Source organism: Myiozetetes cayanensis, unplaced genomic scaffold (genome assembly GCF_022539395.1).
Source record: "Myiozetetes cayanensis isolate MyiCay16 unplaced genomic scaffold, myiCay2020 scf6-25, whole genome shotgun sequence".
Taxonomy (NCBI): domain Eukaryota; kingdom Metazoa; phylum Chordata; class Aves; order Passeriformes; family Tyrannidae; genus Myiozetetes; species Myiozetetes cayanensis.
Window position 1 is genome coordinate 50,031,876 of NW_026087853.1, and position 23,751 is coordinate 50,055,626.

The 23,751-nt window shown below is 37.4% G+C and overlaps 1 protein-coding gene across 1 annotated transcript in view; it reads right to left on the bottom strand.

Annotated features, from left to right (window-relative positions):
- The window catches only part of INSC (INSC spindle orientation adaptor protein), a 133,400-nt gene that overhangs the window by 14,534 nt on the left and 95,115 nt on the right, over positions 1 to 23,751 (bottom strand). Inside the window, exons 8-9 of the mRNA XM_050335915.1 lie at positions 4,479 to 4,650; positions 2,139 to 2,317 (exon numbers count right to left, since the gene is read on the bottom strand). Of these exons, the coding sequence (XP_050191872.1) occupies positions 2,139 to 2,317; positions 4,479 to 4,650 (351 nt within the window). The remainder of the gene's footprint in view (positions 1 to 2,138; positions 2,318 to 4,478; positions 4,651 to 23,751) is intronic.

Below are 23,751 nucleotides of genomic sequence, written 5' to 3' on the forward strand. Positions count from 1 at the left end.
GGCCATGAAAACATATTTGAAATTGGTTGCATATTCCAAAATAAAACTTGAATCAAAAAATTTCCAAGCCTACTCATCTTTAATGCACTTCTTCCTTGGCAAAAGTCTACTGGCTGGGACATAATATATATACTGGGAAAAATTACTGACTATACTGTGTACCTTAAAGGAATTAAAGTCAAAAGGCAAAATGGCAATTTATAATACCCTTTTAAAACCTAGTACTGTAGTGCTGTTTTTCTCTCCAGCTGAGCATGTTTTCCTCATTGCAACTACACACAGAGCAAATTAAAAGACAAAATATTCCATAAAACCATCATAATTGGCAGACATCACATCCATGCCCCAAAATACAACACTGAAATGAGGGGAGAAATTTAGTCAAACACACATTTATTCAGGAATTTGAAGGAAGACTTGATGAGCAACTCTGGCAGCTCTTAAAGACAAGATAAGCAGCACTCAGATTCCACCTGGACATCAGGGACACAGTAAAAGAAGGTGGGATTTTATAGTTCCTCTTGCTCTGGGAGCCAAGGAGTCAGCTCAGAAACTGCCTGCAGCGCAGCACTGAGAACAGCACCCTTTCTGATCTAGTTTTCCATTCCAAGAAGGAAGGTAAGGGGTTATGGGGAATGAAATCTCAGTTCTTGGAAGAAGGCCATTCAGTTCTCTGTTTGTTCTACCTAATGAGATGCCCTGCAAGCTGCACAAGGCCTGGAAATAGCCAGTTACTGAAAAAGTCATACATATTTCTTTCAGTGTCTGCATTCGTCATAAAAAGAAGGGTCTTGCTATGCGGCCCACAGAGCAAACTGCAAACTCACAGCTGACAGCAGAATGAAGATGAGGGCATAAATAAATATGGAAATCAAAACTACGAGAGCATGCAGGAGGAATAAAAAAAAAAAAAAAAAAAGAACATGAATTGTAAATACGTAATAATAGTGCACAACCGTGTCAACACCACGGCTTGACTTTGTCCAAAGACCAATATGGTAATTATGGCCTAATTCCATCTTTTTATACACACTCCTGAGCTGGAAAACTACTGAGTATTATAATATAAGCTAAAGCAGCCCTCGTAACCTGTCTAGAACATGAATACTCAGTTTCTAAGGTCCTTTGTGCCTCAATTTCTGTGGCCTGGCTCCTGTTTAAGGGTGAACAGAGTTTTCTGTGGCAGTGTAGATCCCAAGTCTACCATAAGTCATCTTTTGGTTACTTCAGACATGTGAAGGGCATGGGCTTGTGAGGCCTGAATTATGGACATTTAGTTATATTCACAATGTTTCATAAATAGAAGTAGTTCAAGCAGGCTCACTAGCAGCCTCAACCCTTTAGCAATAACTCCTGGAACCCTCAAGCCTCATACATGTTACTCTGCTGTGACAAAATTAATCCCTGAGGTACCAAATAAACAGTGCCTCTACAGCACCCCATTGCATGGCAGTACCTGAGAGGAGCAAAAGGATTCATCTGAATTTACCTGTGCATTAGCATAGACCTTTAATTTTCTGTGTCTCTTTACTAAAAAAAAAAAAAAAAAAAAAAAAATTTGCGAGAAAGAAAGGGAAAGGTAGAAGTGCATTAGCAGCATTTGCCAGCAAAATTTGCAAACCATCTACCAAGGCAGTTAGGACTTGATCCAAAGCCCACCGACGTCAATGGGCTGGGAATCAGATCCTTATTCAGCTTTTGGAGCTATTTCATCTTTAAAATGACAGCTTTATATTTAGGCTGTAGTCTCCATATATATCTTCTTTGCCACAAAGCTCTGTCCAGTCAAGTTTTGAATACCTCCAAAGAGAGAGATTCCACAGCCTCTCTGGGCCTCTGTGTCACTGTTTGGCAATCTTTACAATGGAAAAAAAAAATCTTAGTATCTTAGAAGTAAGGAACTGTGCCTTCTTAATTTTTTTTTTCTTTCTTTGTTGTAGAATCACATTAAAGTTGTCATATTTCATAATCCTCATTAAAAAAAAAAGGCAGGAGAAGCAGAGTCGTATATTGAAAATAATCAAGAATGGAATACACGAAAGTAACTTCAGTTTGGCTGTGTCAAAACAGGCAGTGCTGAAACCTGTTGATTTTTACACAAATTTGCTCAGATAGCAGCTTGCCGAGAAACTCCTCACCTGATCTCGAGAATACGGAGTATCCACTAAGCGTTTGTCTGAACATGCTGCTAGAAGAATCTTCATTGCATTTAACTGGAGCAATATTTCACAAGCCATGGTATCAAAGAAAGTAATGTTGGCAAGAGCTGCTGAAGCCAGCAAGAAAACTTCACCTGACGAGGCTTCTTGGCACAGTTCTAGGGATGCAGAAAATAAGTTGAATACAAGTCATTCCTACATTGCAGTGTTTTAAAGCAATGGTTAAGCATCTGCAATTTGCAATAATAATCTCAGTAGCCAAGACTAAGTTCATAAACGTCGAGATAAAAAAGGAAACAAAACAAAAAGTCTTCGTTTTTTCAATTATATAATATCATAGAATTGTTTAGGGTGAAAAGACCTCTAAGATCACTGCCAAGCTTTCCACTAAACCATGTCCACAGGTGCTGCACCTACACGTCGTCTTAATACCTCTAGGGGTGACAACTCAACCACTTCCCTGGGTAGTTTGTTCCAACACTTAACAACCCTTTCCATTATGAAATTTCTTCTAATATCCAAACTAAACCTCCCCTAGCACAGCTTGAGGCCATTTCCTTTTGGTCTATCACTTGTTACTTGGAAGAAGAGACCAACAACCATCTTGCTACAACCATCTTGCTCTAATGAATGATATGGTCTACCTAGCATACCATTCTACAGGGAATATTTCACTGGATGTTGTTCAAAATAAACCTTGATATAAATAAATAAAATTAATTACAGGAGGCAAAAGCCTGACAGTAAATGATCCATAAGAGAATAATTCTGTTGTATATCCTCTGCTTTAGAACAAGGTACATATACATGTTACGTGTATTTCTCTATAATCAAAAATCATCTTGTTAGATTTCCCACCTTCAATAAAAAGTGCTGAAGAAACAGTTACCTTTTGATTCCTTGCACACATGTACTTTAACTAAGAAGCGAATCACCTGGTAATGGGATTTCTTCATGGTTTAAAAATTAAACATATTACAGTAATTCAATTACTGAGTTATAAATATTACAAGGAAACTGGTGTGTGATTACTGAAACTGCTCTTGCAGAGTTATACATGTTCTATTTTTAATGCTCACATTTCTTGGGCAGAATACATACTACTAAAATTCCTGTAGAACTTAAACAGTGACAATCAAGGAAATGATCCACCAGCTAATACCTTCTAGACAGGCTGTTTAGATTGTCCCTTGTTTGTGGTACACTATAACAACCTGGAAAATCATCTTAAATAAATCAGATCAGATCCCTCTAGTAGTATAGCTACAAGCAGCACCAAGCTCAGCACAGGTTAATTCCACCCACTGGATTCAGGGCAGGTTTAGGGCATAGGTTTGCTGCTAGACATCAGGAATAAATTGTTTCCTTGATTTCTACAGCACTAACTCTGTTTGGGCCTATTGAATAATGCCTAAACACATCTCAGATAATTCCCAGCCACTGCAGAATCCTCAAACACTGGTACTACTATACTCTTTTTATGTTCTATTAAAAAACAAACACAAGATCATTCATTAAAATTGAAGTCCTGCAGTTTAACTGTAACCATTGGGCTCAGTGGAGAAATATCCAAATGTACTGATCTATTATACATGAGAAATCAAACTAGATGACCCAAACTGTACATTCTGACATGCAGCTCTGGGAAACTGAATTTCCAGATCTGAGAGAAGAGAATGCTTGAATGAAAGCTTCTGATACTTGAGAGGGATGAAGCAGAGTGCCAGAAATAAGATATTTCTCTCTTTAGAAAATAATGGGAAATATCATCTTGTTTTTCTGAAGTGTCCTCACTGACCCAGGTTAAAGAAAATCTTGCTGTTACCTTTGTCTCATTTTACCATGTCTCAGAGGCCTAGGCAAGAAAGACTGATCTTTTATTTTCTTGCAACAATGCCCACAGATTATACTATGATCTACTTTTCCTATGAATTATCATACAAATGTAGATGTATTGGTGAGTTGGAGTTCTAGTAAGTTTAGGAAAATACAACAGGCATAAACGTTAGCAGCTCTCAGAAACTGCTGTTTTACAGATGAACACTGGACAAGAGGATGCTTTGCTGAGTCTTTCCTATGGCTCTTATCATAGATTTTCATACAGATATTATTTTTACAAATACACATAAGTACTATTCAAATGTGGGCTGGAGTAAAAAACATTACGTAATTGCAGAATGCTCAGATTCAGAATTTTAAATTGTTCTTTTATCTGTTAAGGGAAGTGTGGTAAACATTATTTAGGGAATATGTCTATTGAAAGAGTCCTTCCTCAACCTATTATTTTAACTGGACTCAGAAGTCCCATAGAGAACTTACTGACAAGTGCAGTCACAATTTCTTCCATATTTTCCAGAAAGCTGCTGAGATGCTGCGTGAATGTGAGATGTGGAGATGTGATCTGTGCAATTACTGCTGCTGCTTCAGCATGAGTAGCTTCAGAATGGCTGTTATCAGTGAGAATGTCAGCCAGGCACAGTATCCCATCAACCTATGGAAAAAAAATACATATAGGTTAGAAATACTCTAGGAAATACTTTTGCAATTAAAAGTCTCTTTTCTTGCCTGTGGCTAAACTACCCAGTTTATTTTCAAAAATAACCTAAACTTGGTGGTACCTATGACATAAGAAGTTTCAATTATCAACTACAGATGAATTCAGCATCCCAGTTTGTTGGTCAGCAAAGAGTCTTGCATTTCCTTCTCCCTTAATGTTTCTGTTAAATAGATTTTGGTCAAACAAAGTTTTTTCTGACAGAAATCGCAAGTTAAACATTCATCCAAAAATAAGCTCTGATAAGGAAATGCTTACTGCTACTGTAAGCTCCTGTCTGAATGTGTGTTTCCCTTCAAAGCTGAGCCTGTGTGTGCACTAAGCTCTACACTTTTAGTTTTGTCACTTCTCTCTGAACTTGGCACAAAAGCCAACACAGGACAAAGAAAAATGCTATTAAGACCGCCCTGGCCAAACTGTTCCTAATGAGCTTGTACAGCACTTATATTAAAGTAAGGTACACATATTCCTTGTTTACTTTGAAGAGAAACAGAAAAATGAGTGAAATTGTGTAGGTTTATGTTTTTAGAGTGTTTGAAGTGTTCTTACACAGCTCAGGCAGAGAGATCACATATGCAGACTTTGCTTTAGATTGCTGGGGACCCTCTGTTGGAAGACACCAATAGAGCGCAGCTGATGGGATCATCTGACAGCAACCAAATGCAGCAAGGGAACATTCTCTGCAGACAAGTGTATAATCTGTGAATTTTCAGATTAACAGTACTATGTTTCTTCCTGTTCAACATATCCCTGAATAAATTATCATGTTGACAAGCAAGTAGTTAGATCATAGAATCATTTAGATTGGAAAACACCTCCAAGATCATCAAGTTCAACCTCTGACTGAACAACACCTTGTCAATTAGACCAGGCACTAAGTGCTACATCCAGTCATCTCTTGAACACTTCCATGTATGAGGACTACACCACTTCCTTGGGCAGTCCATTCCAATGCTTGACGTTTTCCATTAAGAAATACTTCCTGATATCCAATCTGAACCTTCCCTGGTACAACTTGAGGCCATTTCCTCTTGTTCCCTCACTAGTTGCCTGTGAGAAAAGGCCGACCCCACCTTGCTACAGCCTCCTTTCAGGTAGCTGTAGAGAGTGGTAAGGTGTCCCCTGAGCCTCCTCTTCTCCAGGCTCTGGATGTTTTATAGATACAAAGAGGAGTTATGAAGGCTTGGTACTGAAATCTACTTCAAACAGTCAAACAAAACCAAACCCACATTTGTGTTGTACTCTCACTAGGACTCCTTCTTAGGTCTGTTGTTCAGACTGCATTCTCAGTCAATTCAAAGCTTCCTCTGAACATCCATAAAAATTCCTATCCATTATCTTCAGAAAGGGTATTTAGCAAATATCTTATTCTCGTTTTTGTTATTTATTAATGCAGAATGTTGAGTTATCTTAACTACTTATCCTGCAATGGGCATGAATTAAATTATTTGATAAGCAATGACAGTTACTCTATTTTACAAGAAAAGCTCTCAGATTAATGGGGGCAAAAATTACCCTCTTGAAGATTATTCACTGGGATGCACTTTTTAATAGGCAATAGACTGTATCATTGAAATTCTAATAACACAGATAAATACAAAAGAAATTATATCTCTATTTTTCCTCAGATCACAAATGGGATTTAGTGTAGAAGCTCAAGTACTGGCAAAAAGAGGAATAAATTTTCAACATTAAACTTTTCCTTGACAAGCTTTCAACATTAATCTACCTACAGCAAAATATTTCCTCCTAGTTATGGCAGAATTCTACAGCTTGAAACAGAAGATTCACATAATTCACTTGGCTTCAAGGTATATTAATAGATCTCCGTGTCAAGAATTAATATATGTCCTCACAGTATGATTTAGTTCCCAAAGTGTGCTAGACAATATCAGATGCAAAACCCCCTCAATTTTGTCACCTTGAAACCTCCCAAGATCACACCTTGTCTGAGGTTCGAAGGATACTAATAGCAACAGTCAGTACAAAAAGTTAACCATATTCCAAGGCATTTAAAAAATACTTCACAAGAAACTGCTTCTGAGATCTGGTCAGCAACTCTTCAGCTCTAAATTTACTGGTTAATATTCACTTGGCTAACTCTTATTCAGTGACCTCAACAAAATGACTTTAGAGTACTTTTATGCTACTTGAGAACAAGTAATGGTTTATGAAAGACAGGTACAAGCACATGGTTTGATTTTCCCATCATCACTGATCGTTTAATCTACACTGTAAAATACAAGCTTCTAACAATAAGGGGCTGTACTCAACTTTTAAATCACATTTCTTTATTTACTAAGTAATGGTTTTTGGAAATTGGGAGTTGCTGAATTGTGAAGAAGAAGTATGTTTTTATTCAGCACTAAGATAAATTACATATTTTGGATCCATAAAAGCCAGCACTAGTTATTCTCCTTCTTATTCAGAATCATGTAAAATAATAACAAATTCAGCCTAAAATTTGCTCCATACACTTTTTTCTCCCATCTTAAATATAGAAAATATAATAATTCTACTTCAGCAGGCAACTCCATTTATAAGTGCCTAGCAATAAATTTTAAAATGACAGGGGAACAATCTAATAAAAGCACTTTAACATCCAAAAAGAAATTGCTGCTCAAAGCATTTTTATAATTAGCTTTCACACTGAAAGGAACTTTGGATGGCTGCCATGTTTTCTGTTTAATTTTGGTGAAGTAATCAGCTAAATGTCAAATCTGTTCATCACCTTGGCAATACAAAAGAACCAGTTAGGCAGATAATGCAAACAAATGAAATCCATGAATGCAACAAAATGCTGTGGAGACTCTGCATTTGAGGAATGGTGTTCAGTAAACGCTTGATCACTAATATTTCAATATTGATAAATGGAAAAATGCCAGGAACTTACATCCATATGAGCACAGCCCTCTTATAGAAACTTAATCCCACTGACAAAATAAATGTGTGACCATGTTACTGCATTGATCAAGTCTTCTGAAAGAAAATAATTTCTTTTCTCTGCAACAGGAATGAATGAGTTCTGGGGCAACACTCTTCTTTCTTCAGTATACCTGTCCTGTCTCCTGAAAATATTAAACAGAACTAGGCATCTGTTAATGATACCAATACAGAACCTGGCAGGAATGCGTTAACTTCATAATTTGAAATATTGCACACAACAGCAATCTTAACTGCGTGCTTTCCACAAGGAGGTTCCAGGCAGGCTTTCCACGCCAGTCTGAGAACTAAGACCCATTGTCTTCTTTTTAGTAGTGTCTGTGCTCTTCTGTATAAAATTATACCAAGGGCCTTCTCTCATTGTATGACTTTCTCCACCATTCCAGTTTGCACACTTAGTATTCAGATCTCTACATATTGATGAACAAATTTCCTCTTTTTTTTTTTTTGCTTTCTCTAAATTGATCTCTCAAGTCATCTTCTCAGATTGGAATGTCTTACAGGCTATCAGCTGACTTCCCACAGTCAAGTCCTTGGATAACTCTGTCAACTCCAACTGGGTGTTTCTTGAAAGCAGCACCAGCAGTTTCCAAAGCAGTTTTAAAGGAACAATGGAAGGGAGATACAAGACAGCAAATATGAAAACACAGTCTCAGACTTCCCAGAGGAGAATTCCAAAAGCAGAGTCTGCATCAAACAGCTAAGAACTGATAGATCAGAGCTGTGTTTGTTTAATTCTTTCACACATGCTGTGTAATAGCACCTCCTACTTGAAGTTAGGACAGGTTAACCACACAGGTGAAGACATGAACATGAGCAGACTAAACCAAATATGTATAGGTGGATAAAAACCCAAACATATCAAAATTTATAGGATGAAAAAGACGGAGACAAATAAGAAAGGATGCAAAAGACACCATTTTCATAAAATATCTGAATCCACTCCTCAGGATTCTTTGAACACTATCTACTTTGCTCCCCAGATCATCACATGAACCATGAAGTCACTTCACCATTCTGCAGCTCCATTGAAAATGTCATCCAGTTGAACACATATACTGGTATTTTGATGACTTATAATTGAATTCCTGATTATCAGGGCTAGGGTTTATCCTATATGAACTTCTCCAACTTATTCTGGACCTGCAAGAGATGTACAAGTCTTGTTTAATTTCTACATTCAAAGAAAGGAAGAGAAAAGGACCTTGCCCATAATGATCTTTCATGTGCTCTGCAGATAAAGACTGCCTTAGTTCCACTAACTGAGAACTGTGCTGGTTCATACCAGATGAAAATTTGGTCACCTATTTTGAAAATGAGATTCTGTGTTAAGAAAGTGATGCCATGAAAATGTCCACAAATACGATTTAAAGTAAACAAAGTTACTGCAGCAATTCTGTGGCAGCAGCAGTGACCAGCGAACAAAACTGCAATGGTTTTATAACTGCTACTGTAAAACAGTGGCCATGGCACCTAATTTATAAGCCGTATTGTATACACCACAGAATAATGTGGGGTCTGAATATGGGTTAAATGTTTCCCAACTCAGGAGCTTTAAATCTTCTGTCAGTAACAGATTTGTATCTAAACGGGTTCTGGTCTGTGCTTTGGTTCCCATCAGTTTCAACTACGGTTTCCTTCCCTCCTTCACAAAGTGGTCATGTTAATGAAGATGTATTTGTTCTTTACATTTAGCCATCAAGGAGGAATGTGAAGCTGATCTGAATTATCTGAGGAATACTGTTATATGGTATTAAAAAAAAAAAAAGACAGTTGGTTGTATTAGCTTGAAGGATGCATTAAATGTGGCAATATGTAAGTAGCAACCTTGAAATTGTGTTGCACGGAGAAACAAAACTGCAGAGCAAGCTGAAATGAGAAGCTCCTTAGTCTTGGCTGACTAGGAGTGAAAGGATAAATTGTATGCAAACATTTTGTCCCCATGTAACCTAGGGAAAGCAGTGATGCACCTCAGAATACATGTTCTTTGGCACTCATAGATGCTCTGAGCTTGTTGCAGATAAAAAGCACAACTGTTTGTGGAAGAAGTAGAGAATAAGTCATTGTATAGAAAGGATGGAAAGGATGGAAAAATCAGTAAGATTCATATCCGGACTTCTCTCTTGTCTTTACTTCAAGGAAAAGAGAATAGTTGGCTTTGAACTCCCCAATTTTGAGGACTGATATGAAGGGTAAAGACAGTCTTTTAAAGTATTTCTGTCACTGATAAAAGAAAGCAGGAACTGCACTGCTATTAGCCTAGCAGCTCGTATTCCCACTCCCATAAATCTCAGCTTACAACGTTTCAAACTCCTCGCTACAAACATAGGTGAACCACCCAAAGATATGTTCAACTTTCCTGATCTGTGCCTCCAATACGATATGCCTCTTATTCTACAGGATGACTACTGAGTGGCTACAGAGGACAGGAGAAGAGGCTGCAAAGGAATTCACTTGCAATTATACAGAAGTCATCCAAGGTATAGATGCTTCTACTCAATCACACTGTCGATGTTCACAAAATTGGGATGCATTGATAAAGCAGAAGGAAAACCACTGGTCACAAATTAGCATGGTGGCTTGGAAAAGAAAAATATATACATATATATTTGCACTGGCCTTTGCACTCAGTATTTGTTACATTGTCTTTCTCCTAATCTGTCAAAAAATCACAGTAATGACTGTGCTATCTGTAGTATCAGGACCTTATAAGAATAAGGAAGAATTATTTATGCTCACATATGATAAAGTTAGAGATTAAATTCTTCAAGTTATGTGACACATGACACCAAATATTTCTCAGATTCCTTTACCCTGCATTTTGGAGGGCTGGATATGCTGACTTGTTTTTAAGTTTATTCCTATTTGTAGGGTTTTCTTGGTAGATGCAATAAAAATTCCAGAAAGTACGCACTTGTTTCTTTTAAATAATGAATAAGGCTTTGTATATTATATTTTGGGGTCTGAAATCCATTAAAATGAAGCCATACAGACCCAAAAAAGGACTTGTCAACAAGATAAGAGGAACTGTCAAGTGTTGTACAAGAATGCTGAACAAGATACTGGGACCTGAAGTCTGAATTAGAGAAAGACCGTACATTAGTGGTTTTCATATGGTCCTCATTTTTATTTACCCTGGGGGATCATAGTCTGAAAAAAAAGAAAAATACTCACCTCAACTATTCCTATAAACAAACAGGGGCTCCAGGGCTATCCATAGCAGGGCACTCCAGAAAATGAGATGTGCTCACTGAAAAAAACATGCTCCAATCATCTGCTTTTAAATAAATAATGTCACAGACACTTCATTGCATGAGGGCATATTCTCAAACACCTGGTGTCTGGTACTTAAAAACAAGGACACTCTTTCAACATGTTTGATTACTTTATATCATTTAGGTTTTGGCATGACACCACGGATTTTATTTTCAAGAAGTGTCTGTTAGTGTACCTCTTCATGAGAAAAAAAAAACCCACGCACACCACGTTTTTAGAGGATCCTCTTATTCTATTACAATAATAAGAAAGGGTCTCTATCAGCATGGAAGTCACAGCCCCTCATTATCACCTAATCTAACTCTTCATACTGTCTGTCTTCTCCCGCAAAAGTATCTGATAATCTTCCTAGAATTCTGGATTTAAGTCAATATTTTGAAAGTTTAACATGATTATGTTAAACAATTAATTAATACTAATCCCTCGTACTATTATGACTATAATTTCACATATAAATTCTCCTCTCATCAAATTAAAATTCTTGAACAGGTCATTATACCATGACTTAGATACAAACACAACCCTACCTTATTCTCAAAGAATGACAGTGGAAACACCACAGTAGAAAGTAGAGTTAAATTAGAAAGGTAGAGAGAGTGATCAAGAAATGGACATAGCAGAGCATGTCTCTCTTTTTTTTTTTTTTTACTCTTAGCTTAAATGCAAGATTCTGCAAATGCATTTAAGAGAAACATCCTTATGCAAACAATTTTCCTGCAAATATTTCTCATTACAATGGTGTCAGTCAGTTTAGTTTAGCCTGAGAAATATCCTGTCTCCGAAATGCAAGGGTTCTGTAGTATTTGCATCATGTGTACGCTATCTAAATGCAATAAAGCAGTAGAAAATGTATCTAATATAATGTATCAGATATATACAGTAACTTCAACAAAAAAATGTTTTTATGTCTAAATTCAAACAACTGCCAGAACCGACTCAGTGTTTCACCCATGTCTCTCTTCTCAAAACATTTTGTTGCTTTTAAGAAAAGTACTATGAGGCACCAAACATTAATATAATTGTTTGCTGCCTTCATTACTTCACGATAGTTGTTCAATTATTTTAATAAATAATTTAAATAAATTAGCACCAGCATCAACCTTGGATGTGCCAGATTTTTATTGGCAGAGAATTTTTACAAGCAAGTTACAGAGTTTTATGATAGCCATTTATAATGAAAACACTCACAGCACTTTAGCTATAAAACTTTTAGTGAGCAACTCAATAAGAGTCCATTTGTGTTTTAATAACAACAGAGGAAATTGCTACCCTTATTCAAACAAGAATTTCAAAAAGTAAAAATGTGGCAGTTTTCATCTGGTGAAAATTGATAGAACTTTACTCACTACAGAAGACTCAAGTTGTTTGGTTCTAAGATTCCTCTCCTGACAGATAGGAAAGTCTCCTTGGGTCTCCTACACACATAGATTTATTTCTATGACTTCAGTGGCAATAGAGCAATTTCAAAATTGTTTTAAGCCTGAGAAATTCAAGTTTAAGATCAGCTGTTTGAATACAATCTTTATAAGCAGTCAGAGGTCGACCATGAGCCATCAGGTAAAGTGATCTCAGATGTTTTTCTCTCCATTAACACCTTCCAGTACTATTCTCTGGTCAAATACTCTTGCTACATTGGCTCTATGCTCGAAGAAATAAGGACAATCCTAAAATGCTGAGAAAATTGAATATTTTTACAAGTTAGTTTCGATTTTTCTTCTACTCAATATTTTTCACTGCCTTAACAGGTCTCAACATAAACAGTCACCCTTACCAAGGATAATAAATGCATATATTTAAAGTTAAGCTAGCATTTGAACGTTGCATTGAAGAAGGAACAAACCCACAAATTTGGTTACACTTTCAATAGAGGTTATTTTTTCAACAAGCAAAGGTAACTACAACACAGAGCTGTGATACAGGGGCAGTTCCAATTCACATTCAAAATTGTATTTGCGAAAGTCAGGATTGTTTTCACAAACTGATCTCACATCAGAAAAACAAGTCAGAACTGACTGAAACTAAATTTATCTAGTGAGCAGATCCCAGCTTCAATAGCCCAGGATCTTCTCCAGTTATTTTTGATAGAAAAATCAGTAAACCTTATGTTATGGCAAAGATAAAACCTCACCTTGCCATATTTCAGCTGCGCAGATCTGGGAAAATAAACATGTTGTTTAGGAAAGTCCCAAATAATGTTCTGATTCTGTCATCTAGTTACTGACTGTTTTTCTAATAATATCCCTAATATATGAGCCAGTTTGCTCACTCTTGGAATAATACAAGAGATGTTATGACAGAAGGAACCTAACAACTAGCAAGTACTAAATATTAGAATTCCCCTATAACACTTTAGGTTCACTCATATAAACAGGAAAAACTCTCATTCCATATTCCAAACCAACCAAATCCTCCAAATTTGGAAAGCTCAGGTCTGGACCAGAAATTTCATAAAATCAAACTGCATTCTACCACTGCCAGTCCATAATTAACAGAAGAAGAATGAATGCAGATCTCCACAGAATGGTACAGGGCTTCCCCTGGTTCCAGTAAAGGATCCCAGTACTAGGACTTCTGTTCCAGAGGGAAGTGGAGATACATTACAGGACATTTAGAAGAGATATTAGAAGAGTGTGACAGGAAACTGGGGTATATACATGTCACTCTGGAATCAGAACTATCAAACCCTTGAGGCCAAAGAATGTAATTTTAGATCAATTTTTAAAAATAACCCATACATTTTATTATTGCTTATGACTAGATTAGTAACCTCCAAACAAAAAATTCAGTCCAATCTCTCTTACACATTTTCTTTTCCTCTCTACATAACTTACTAGGAAAAAGAGATGTTCTAGCAAAGATAATGCAAAACTGTCTTGAACTGAGTCTCTGGTGTACTAAGAAACACTGTCTCTATACATTCCATGAAAAAAGAACATACCTCAGGCTTAGTTTCACCCAAAATGTGTGAAAAGTGCCTTGCAATTCAGGCATGTTAATCATATGACAAACTGAAGTCTTATCCTTCCCCAGGGAAATTTTGGAGCTATCAATAAAAGTCCTTGCACATGATCAAGACCAAGTTGAGCCAAGAACTGTTCCACATCCCATATTGTCCCAAAGACTACAGGTCTTTACAGTCGTGAACACTCTCAGACTGCCTAGACATATAGATGTTCTCTTCACAGTGTTTGCTCTAAAGTTCTGTATAAAAACCTAAACAGCAGTTGTTACATTGGAGAAGTGGGCTTTTGTTTTCAAAATATTTATAGAATTGTCAGTTCTTGAAATGGCTTTGTGTGGGTATGCACAAGAGTTAGCATCATAGAGCTTTTGTCTGTGACTATGCTTTTCTCTTATACTCAAAATCAAATGCCAACAGCATTTATGTCCATATTGTTTCGCCTTAAAATATATTCCATGTTGCCAAGAGCAAAGAAAGCAACAACAGTGTTGGAGTACTGTGATTAAATGCTTTCACTCAAGGCCTTCTAGTAGTTTTTTTCCTGAAAGTTTGTGGACAAAGTTTGTCACAACAATGTGAGATTTGGTCAACTGTGAGATTTATTAAATATGAATATGTTTACTAAACATGTCTTTACAGGCACAAAAAAAGCTAGGTTGCCATTCATATGGACATGACATTGCCCCTGAATATATACTAATTTTAAAAGAGTTTCCACTTTACTTTTCTTTCCTATCACTGTTCTGCCAGTCTTGGAAGTTACAAGGAGTGACTGACAATTTTAGGGAGTACAGCATTTACATTTGACATTCAGACCCCAAAGAGAAGATGTTTAAACAGTACTCAGACTTCAGCAGAGCAACGTATAGGAGGGGTTTGAGTCTTTTTCTGACGCACTTTTTAAATTCCTTTGTAAAGCTTCTTTAATCATGTATACAGGGAACTTTAGAAAAAAAATTTGCTTCTAATTAAAGTGTTAATTTCCACTCAGCATATTCACAGGTCCAAAAATTATTTACCATTAACTCTGTAGGTTCATTAGTCCCATCACTGAGAAAAGATACTTTTGAAGCAAAGTAGAGCTAAACTTCCTTCTAGATGATCCTTGCCCTGGCAGAAAACTAATATTTCCCACTCCTTATGCACAAAGTCTGCTGGGTGTCTGTCACCTCCATTGCTAGCCATAATAGATTAGTCATCCAGCATCAACAGAGACGTTGGCTGGGGTTTTATTGGCACTTACAACTTAGATACTTGGTTGCCCTACTGAAGACAAACTACAACCAGAGGTAAAATAAAGGAATCCCTGCAAAAATGAATGGCCAAGGTAAATGCAACACAGTACCTACTCCAAAGCCCTAAGGATTTTAAAGGAAAATGCATTTGTTTCTGTTCAAAATAGCTGGCCACAGACAACTCTACTTAAAAGAAAAAAAAGTCAGTCTGATCAGTTGACTTTTAAAGTGTTCAATTAACTGATCTTTCTTAATTCAATTAATTCTCAATCCATGTTGCAGAATAGGTCTTGTTATATCTTGTGCTATCTCTCTATGTTATTTTCTGTTTGCTTGAACTATGAAATACTACTTATTGGTATAAGCTTACTCTTTTCTTTTAGCATTAGAAGGATCAGAAGTCAGCACTCATAGTTTTCTTTAAAAACTAAGAGGGAAAAGGAAAGAGAAATGCCAGTGTCACCTCCACTTAAAATTACTTCCTTTTCCATCACCACTTTCAGCAACTGTCATTCTTTGTCTTATGGGTTGTTTTGGGTGGTTTTGGCGGTTGTGTGTTTGTTTGGGTTTTTTCCTGCAAAAAAATCAATTGTAATTACATGAGTATGTCTCAATTACCTGTCCTTTTTCGGTCTGGAAGTCTTGATCTGATTAATTGGACTTCTCTGTCCTAATGTCTTCTCCAATCCCCTAGTTCCTAAGTGCCTTACCTTCTTCACAGATTTTATGGCAAATGCTTCATTTTTACTGGTTCACACAAGATAGAAATCTTTCTAGCAGGGAAATGTGTCAAAAATTAGAAGCAAGTGTGTTATTTCATGTTTAAAGGAGCTTGAAGAGAAAATGAACCAAATGAGAACAGCAAACACAGAATTTTTACTCCAAGTAACACTGATATTTTGTGCAATGCGATGACAAAGCCAGTAACACAAAGGGAGTGCTTCTCAGCCTAATCTGACACAGCGACACCGAAGTGCCATGGGTTGGGGAATTCAAACACTTCAGTTCCCTGGGTCAAAAGCTGTCAAAAATCCTCTCTTAGGTAAAGGGAAAAGGAATTGTTTACAGCCTTTAAACATACAAAATAAATTCCACTAACAGGAGCAGGAAGTCAGAAGACATGTGGCTACATCCATGAATATTTCCTAGGTGTGATACCGTGATTTGTAACCCAGTTCTTATTTCAGGATACAGGAGGAGATGGGAGTGATCTTTAGTAACAAAAAGGTGACTTAGGCCTTTTAATTATTTTGCTCAGGACAAATCAAGTATCTAGCTCAAAAATAAATGGTAACCTATTCTAACAGCTGGTTTGCCTTCTCTTTCATTATAATTCCTTCCTCAACCTAGAAAGAAGTACAGCATCATGTTTCTATCGGTCATGAAGTTCACGTTATACATTTGAGGCAGATTCTCAGTCCTGAGTGTCTTAATTTCCCTCTCATTTCCTATGCTATAAAATGAAGATAAACATTGACTTACCTATCACCACATCATGTTTACTTAAATTCCACTGTAATGATTCCACCTATTATCACTAAAATAAGCTGTAAGTTCTCCAGAAATTATGAGATTGAATTTCACACTGAATAATAACCTAATCAACAGAAAGTCCTGGTGACTTAAGGAGATCACTTGCTAAGTACCGTATTGCAACTGTGACAGAGAATGCACTTAATAGGCAGCCTCCTCTCTCTAATGACTTTTGCACTATGAAAACAGTTCCAAAGTTTGTAAATAAATCGGCCCATTCTTTTCATTTTGTCTTTCTTAAACTCTGTCTTCGCTGCAAAACAAAAGCTTCTTCAACGTTTTTTTCTTCACCTAGCCTTTCTCTGCGGATCTTAAATAATTCCAGCACGGCCAAAATGCCAAAGCATCCACTGTTTATAATCAAATGATAAAATAATTTAAAAAAATAAATAAAAAACCCAACAACAATAAACATAAAGTGCTAAAGCAATTAAAGATGAAAACTTTCCTCATTAATCACATTTTTGTGATAATATCAGAAACTGAGTAGGCATACATACCAGTTGGAACTGAAATCTGAGTTCAATAGCATCTTGTATGCAAGAACATTATTCTCATACATTCCATTGAGTTATTCCCAAATCCCTGTTCATCACAACTATTTGCAATATATGATGCCTGAGAAAGCAATAAACAGAAGATGACACACATAGATAGCCCCATTCCCCCTGGAGCAGCATGTTGACCAGCCTCCTAGTAAATAATGTATTCTTTAGAGAAATCTGGCAGTCCTTTCATGTATTGAGGACTCCACATCACAGGAGGGTTGATCTTCTTACAGCTTATTATTAGTGCCCACTGATGTTTGATAGTGCTACTGTTAGCATTGCCTGAATATAAAACATGAAGACATTGATCCCTCAATACTTCCTTCCCACCAACCTTACACACATCTGGCATTCCTTCTGTTCTCACTGCTCTCTCATGCACCTTTACAGACTCTTTAGATTATTGCATCTCAGGCCAGACTGCAACTGCATGAAGAGCTATGATTTCCTTCTGATACCCCTTGACCCCATGCACACATCCTACTCTTCACTTTCTCTCCAAGATTTTGAGGCTGATACTGCCCCTATCCAAGCAGTACTTTCAGGGCAGTAGGAGCAGAGGGCATTTTTTCTCCACTCCCCAGGATGCTCTTGCGTTAGATGTTGATTAAGGTGGGTTTTTCTAAATTTATGTAGCTACCTGCAGTAAAACAGTCCTTACACTACCCAGAGTTTATTGTGAATAGAGAGTCTAAACTTTTCATATTAAAAGCCAGGTTGACAGGGCTTGCCTTGATTTAAGAGGACAATTCAGTGGTGTCCTCATACACCTGTCTTCCCAAATCCTCGCCTGCAGTCCTGAGCACAGGATAAATTCGTGCAAGCCTTTCCCAGCAGCAGTGCAAACTTTACTGTAACTTGATCCTCCACTGGGTGCCACTGTTGCATAGCACAATGTGTACATGCACTGTGCGAGTCAACTGACAAACCAGCTTCCAACCTGCACTTCACTCCCGCGAAGTTTTCAAACCGTATGCAGAGAATTGTCACTTGGTTTTTAATGCCCTTAAGATGCCACATGATAATCCTTTTAGAACAGAAATAGGAGGATTTAATTCTTCCTAGATCCCTGCAGTTAAATGGCTCAAATGCAAAAATGCTCAGATTTTTTCCTGATTTTGCACTTGAATTAAGACTTTTAGCCCCATATGTGGATCTGTTCCTCCATGATGACTGATAAAACTTAGTCCCCTATTTTGATCTATGTGTTTTAATCTCTGGAGGAACATTTGGCTCTGAGCAACCTGCTCTAGTTGAAGATTCCCTGCTCACTGCAGAGGGGTTGGACTATATGACATTTAAAGGTCCCTTCCAACCCAAACTATTCCATTGTTCCATGTCTCCATCTAAAATGATTTGACGACAGCTTAACTAGCACAAGGGTAAAACCTTACCACAGACTCATAGATGACCTTAAGAACACTCAGTGTTCTTAAACTATGTGCACATCACAAGGATGGCAGAAACACTGAAAATAAATTTTCAGCCAACTTAATTTAATGGCAATTAAGTATTAATTTTATTGAATGGATGTAATTTCCATTTGATGGTCCATGGATATCTACAACTTGCTAAATACCATTCTGGTGACTCAACTTGGAATCCAAAATTAATGAAGCTTAATGTTATGAATTACTTTTGAAAATTCTGGCCAGACAATGTAATCACCTTTCATCTCTCTATTTCACATTAACCCAGCTCTCAGATTTTGCTTTATTTCCTTTCCTCAGGCCTCAAAAAAGTAAGTAAATAAGTGAATAATAACTAATATTACTTATTACTTATTTATATAAATATAAAATGCATTTAAATATTTTAAATTAATACACTATATTATTATCTTAACATTACTAATAATATATTATGTGTCAATAACCTATATAATTATATAAATAAATATTATCTGATTGAATATTTTGAGAGTTTACACTGAACGCAAACAATTCTTCCAGACAAGAGACTGTTGTAAGGAGATTTCATGCCTGGAATAATTTGTTATACTACTCAGCTATCTACCTTCTCTTTAAATTGATGTCTGTCTATCAGATGTATGCACTGAATGTAAAGGAAACATCATAGATGGAAAGAAGTTCAGGTTTATAAATCTATTTGGGCACAAAACTGGGAAATCCCTGTATTTCCATTAACAGCTGAATTAAAAATTTCTCAGCAGGAGGAAAGCCCAGTCCTGCTTCCAGCAATCTAGAACATATATGGTCTTTCCTCTTTGCCCATTCACAGTCACTAGAAATACTTTCCCAAAGGGTCTTGTTCTGCCTTCAGAATTCTTCAGGGCAATTGTCAGGCTCCCAGAAGGTTTCAACCTCAGTGTTGCTTTCCAAATTTATTTAATTGTTAGGGTTTGGGGTTTTTTCTTTTTTTTCTTTTCTTTTTTTCCCTTATATTATAAACCTTAGTTAATCAGGGACTCTGGTCAGTATAGACAAAGATTTGTAGACAAAGGAGTGACCAGAAAATGCTTTCATCATGTGCATGTGATGATGTCCTCACATGCAGATCTTGCATGGCTCAAGCTGTACATCTTCGTGTGACAAGGTCTCCAGTGGCACAGGACTCAGCTTCATGATCATCCAGCCCTGCATTGCCTTCAGTCGGATCAAGTTGTCACAAACTCTTCTCAGAAAGGAGTTTCTTTAAAAATTCAAGATATCTATATTTTTAAGGAAAGATGCATATTTTATAGATGCTTATATAGGTGCAAGGAAAGGATATAAAGTCCTGAGGAACAGAGGGAGTACCTTTATCTGGTAGATTGACCACTTGGCTATAACTAAGAAGAACGGTATAGGGACTAACAGAACTAGTAAGACAGTTTCTGTTCTACAAAGATGTCACTGTTTACAGCTGTTGAAGTTAACAAGTAGGCTATATGATGAGCTCTGTCTTTTGGTAGTAGCTACCTTGCCTTTACAGAGTCCAGCTAGCACAAGAAGTTGCTTTCTTCTTCAGTAAGATTACAGAAAAAGTCAGAATTGTAAAATAGTAGAATGATTTGGTTGGAAGGGACCTTTTAAAGGTCATCTAGCCCAAAGGTGGGAGCAAAGACCTGGAACATTCTCAACTACAGCAGATTGCTCAGAGCGTCATCTGACCTAACCTTCAGTGTTTCCAGGCATGTGACATGTACCTCCTCTCTGGGCAACCTGTGCCCGCGTTTTACCACCCTTGCTGTAAAACATTTCTTCTTTACGTCTAGTCTGGATCCACTCTCTTTCAGTTTAAACTCATTATCCCTGTCCCATCACTGCAGGGTCAAGTGTAACATCTGTCCACATTTTTCTTATAAACTCCTCAAAGTATTATCAAAAAGTTGCAATAAGGTCTCACTGGAGCCTTGTCTTCTCCAGACTGAACAACACCAAATCTCTCAGCCTGTCCTCACAGGGCAGATTCTCCAGCCTTCTGATCATCTTCATGGCCTCCTCTGGGCCCACTCAAGCAGGTTCATGTCTTTTCCATCCTGAGGACTCTAAAGTTGGATTTAGTGCTCCAGGTGGGGTATCATGAGAGTAGAGTGGGAGAATCATGTAACTTGACCCATTTGGCACACTTCTTTTGATACAGCCCAGGATATGACGGCTTTCTGCTCTGCAAGCACATAATGCCAGTGGATGTCCAGGTGTTTTTTCCACCAATACTCCCAAGTTCTTCTCTGCAGGGTCACTCTCATCTCCCAGTCTGTTTGGATACCAGGGGATTGCCCTGACCGTGGTGCGTAACCTTGCACTTGACTTTGTTAGACCACAGGATGTTCACTTGGGCCCACTTCTCAAACTTGTCCAGGTACCTCTGGATGGCATCCCATCCCTCATACCAGCTGCACCACTCAGCTTTGTGTCACCTGAAATTTGCTGAGAATGCACTTGATCACACTGTCCCTGTCACTGAGGAAGATAATGAACAGGACTGGTCCAAATATGGACTCCAGGGGAACACGACTCATCACTGATCTCCGTCCACACACTGGGGAGTTGATAAATCCTCTCTGGTTGCGACAATCCAGGTGATTCATTGTCCAACAAACAGTTCACGCCTAATCCAAAGTCTGGTGGTGTAAGTGAATTTTTCTTTCCTTCTGTTCTGTCTTCATACCACACTTTTGTGTCTCTACCAGAGTCCTAATATCTTCCTGTTTGTCTTTGTTTAAAAGTGGGTTTAGCTGGCTCACAAAAATCAGTCTGTAATAGAATGAATACTTCAAAAAATTGGATTTGGAAAGGAGGCCACAGTCTGCTCTTATGTACATCCCATGAAGCCTTGTTGAAACTCAAAGGGGGATCCATAATATCTGTCGCTGAAGAGGTTGACCTTTTTTATTAAATATGCCATCAAATTCTATGATGTCATTACTGCAGCTAAACAGAGCATTAAAAACCCCAAAACGTTGTTAATACTTGCCCGTGTTTTAAGGGATAAAATGGTGGATAACTGAATCTGCCCAAGAAATATCAAGTCACAATGAACTTTCTTAAGAAACAAGGCCTGTAACACCTCTAAAAGTGGTTACTATAAAACATGTATGAAAAAAAAGACAAATATTGGAGCTTTGCTAATTTTGTTTAGTATTGTAAAATTATATAACTATTTTCCTGTGATTGAAACTAACAGTTGATTTCAAATACAAATCCAGTACTTGGTGACATCAAAATAAGATCATATGGCAGTTCTATACACAGTATAAGTAGGTGCACATACATCCACTATGACAGAATTGTCAGTACTAGAAGATAGTGTCAAAGGCCTTACAGAACTCCAGATAAATGATATCAGTGAGTCTTCTCTTGTCCACTAGGGGAGTCACTCCATTATAGAAGGCCATTAAGCTGATCAGGCAGGACTTGACTTTGATTAATTCAGGTTATTGTGAAACCTTTCACACGCCTTCTCTGTGAGAGCAAAGTGACAAAGATGAGCCCGTATAAAAACTGGAAAGACTTCTGTCTTCTTAATTCCACCTGTGGGTCTCTGCTGAAGATACTGGTCAGATCAAGCTTTGGAAGTCTAAAAGGTAGCAGCATTAAATAAATCAGCTATGTTCAAGGTCTAAGAGATAATTTTGAGGACTCCAGATTACTTCCCAATTAAAGAATAACACTAAACCCCAGCTCAAGTGTCCAGCTGAGGTTTACATCAGCCCTAGCTGCCCAAACACAAGCCAGAGGGGGAAGCCTCCCACTCTGTGACATACAGCAGAGTATCCCTGAAAACTGTGACTGATTTTGCATATGCTCTGATCCATACAAAAGCTTGCTCACCTATTCCCAGGGACTGCAAAGGAACAAACTGAAAGCCCTCTGAAAAGGAAAAGATCTAGACAGTACTGGCAAGAGAAGTGTCAATGAAAGAGCTACTGTCTGGGAACTTAATGATAGACAAGAGAAGTAAGGTATAGGTAAGATAAATACACAAGCAGTTCTGTTAGATGTTTAGCTAACAGGATTGTTATCTTTACCGGATGAGATTGTTTTTCCAACAGCTCTTTAAGTGTTTTCAAAGATTCTTTATGAAACATGAAAGTTTTAGTATAAATCAGGCAGAGTGCCAGATCTAAGTGGTTTCCTGTAAACAAGACTAAGCAAAAAAACCCCTTACACTGACACACAAGCATGTTTCTACATCATCTGCCATTAATTATTATTTAACCTTCTTTTTTTTTTTTTTAAGAAAGACAAGAAAATCTCATGCATATTCTGTGTGAATTTCAGCTAAGCCACATGGTAGCTCCTAGCTCATTACAAACCTGAACAAAGAAAAAACTTAAGCAATTAACTTTCTTGGATTTGTTAGAAGCACATGCAGGATACTTTACCTGAGTAATTCCAGTCCTGACTTAAAACGTATATCACAAGGAAAGGATACCTGATTAGTCAAGTGGATTACACTGGCTTTGATTTCCTCTGTTTCTTTTTTACAACTGGCTCTGGGAAAACACTCAGATCCAGTAAGAGCTATTTTTTGGCCCATGTCAGCAGAGTCAGAATATTACCAACAGGAAAACCCTGAGAGAGTTTTTTGTTTCTATAATGTTGTTTGAGGGGTAAAGCTAAACTGCTAAGCACTCATTTAAACCAACCAGATCTACTGGTAGAAAGTTTAATAGTGGCCAGTGGCAGAACTGGTCAAAGCTGGTACCATAAAAAAAATTTTCCTGCATGTACCTTTTCCCCTGTTTTGTAAACAGTTTTCTCACTTTGTTGAAGTGATAGGTACTGGAGAGAAGGAAAGAGAAAAGAGTGTTTGAACCATGTATTTTTTTCATAATTTCAGCAAATATTGTGTGAAATCGAACAAAAACCACCAAAAAATGTATATCTATATAATTAAAATTTGCAAAATATAAATTTGTGGATTTCCTTCTCAGTGACACTATCCAGATCTTTTGCATTTTGGGAGCCCTGGGGGGCCTCAGTTTGAAAAGGTTCCTTGCCATTGTCTGCAGCTAAAAAGATTCCCAGCTCACATCTGCACCGAATTGTCTAAGCAGCTTAGAGCCTCACTGCCTAAGCAAGTGTGAACACTG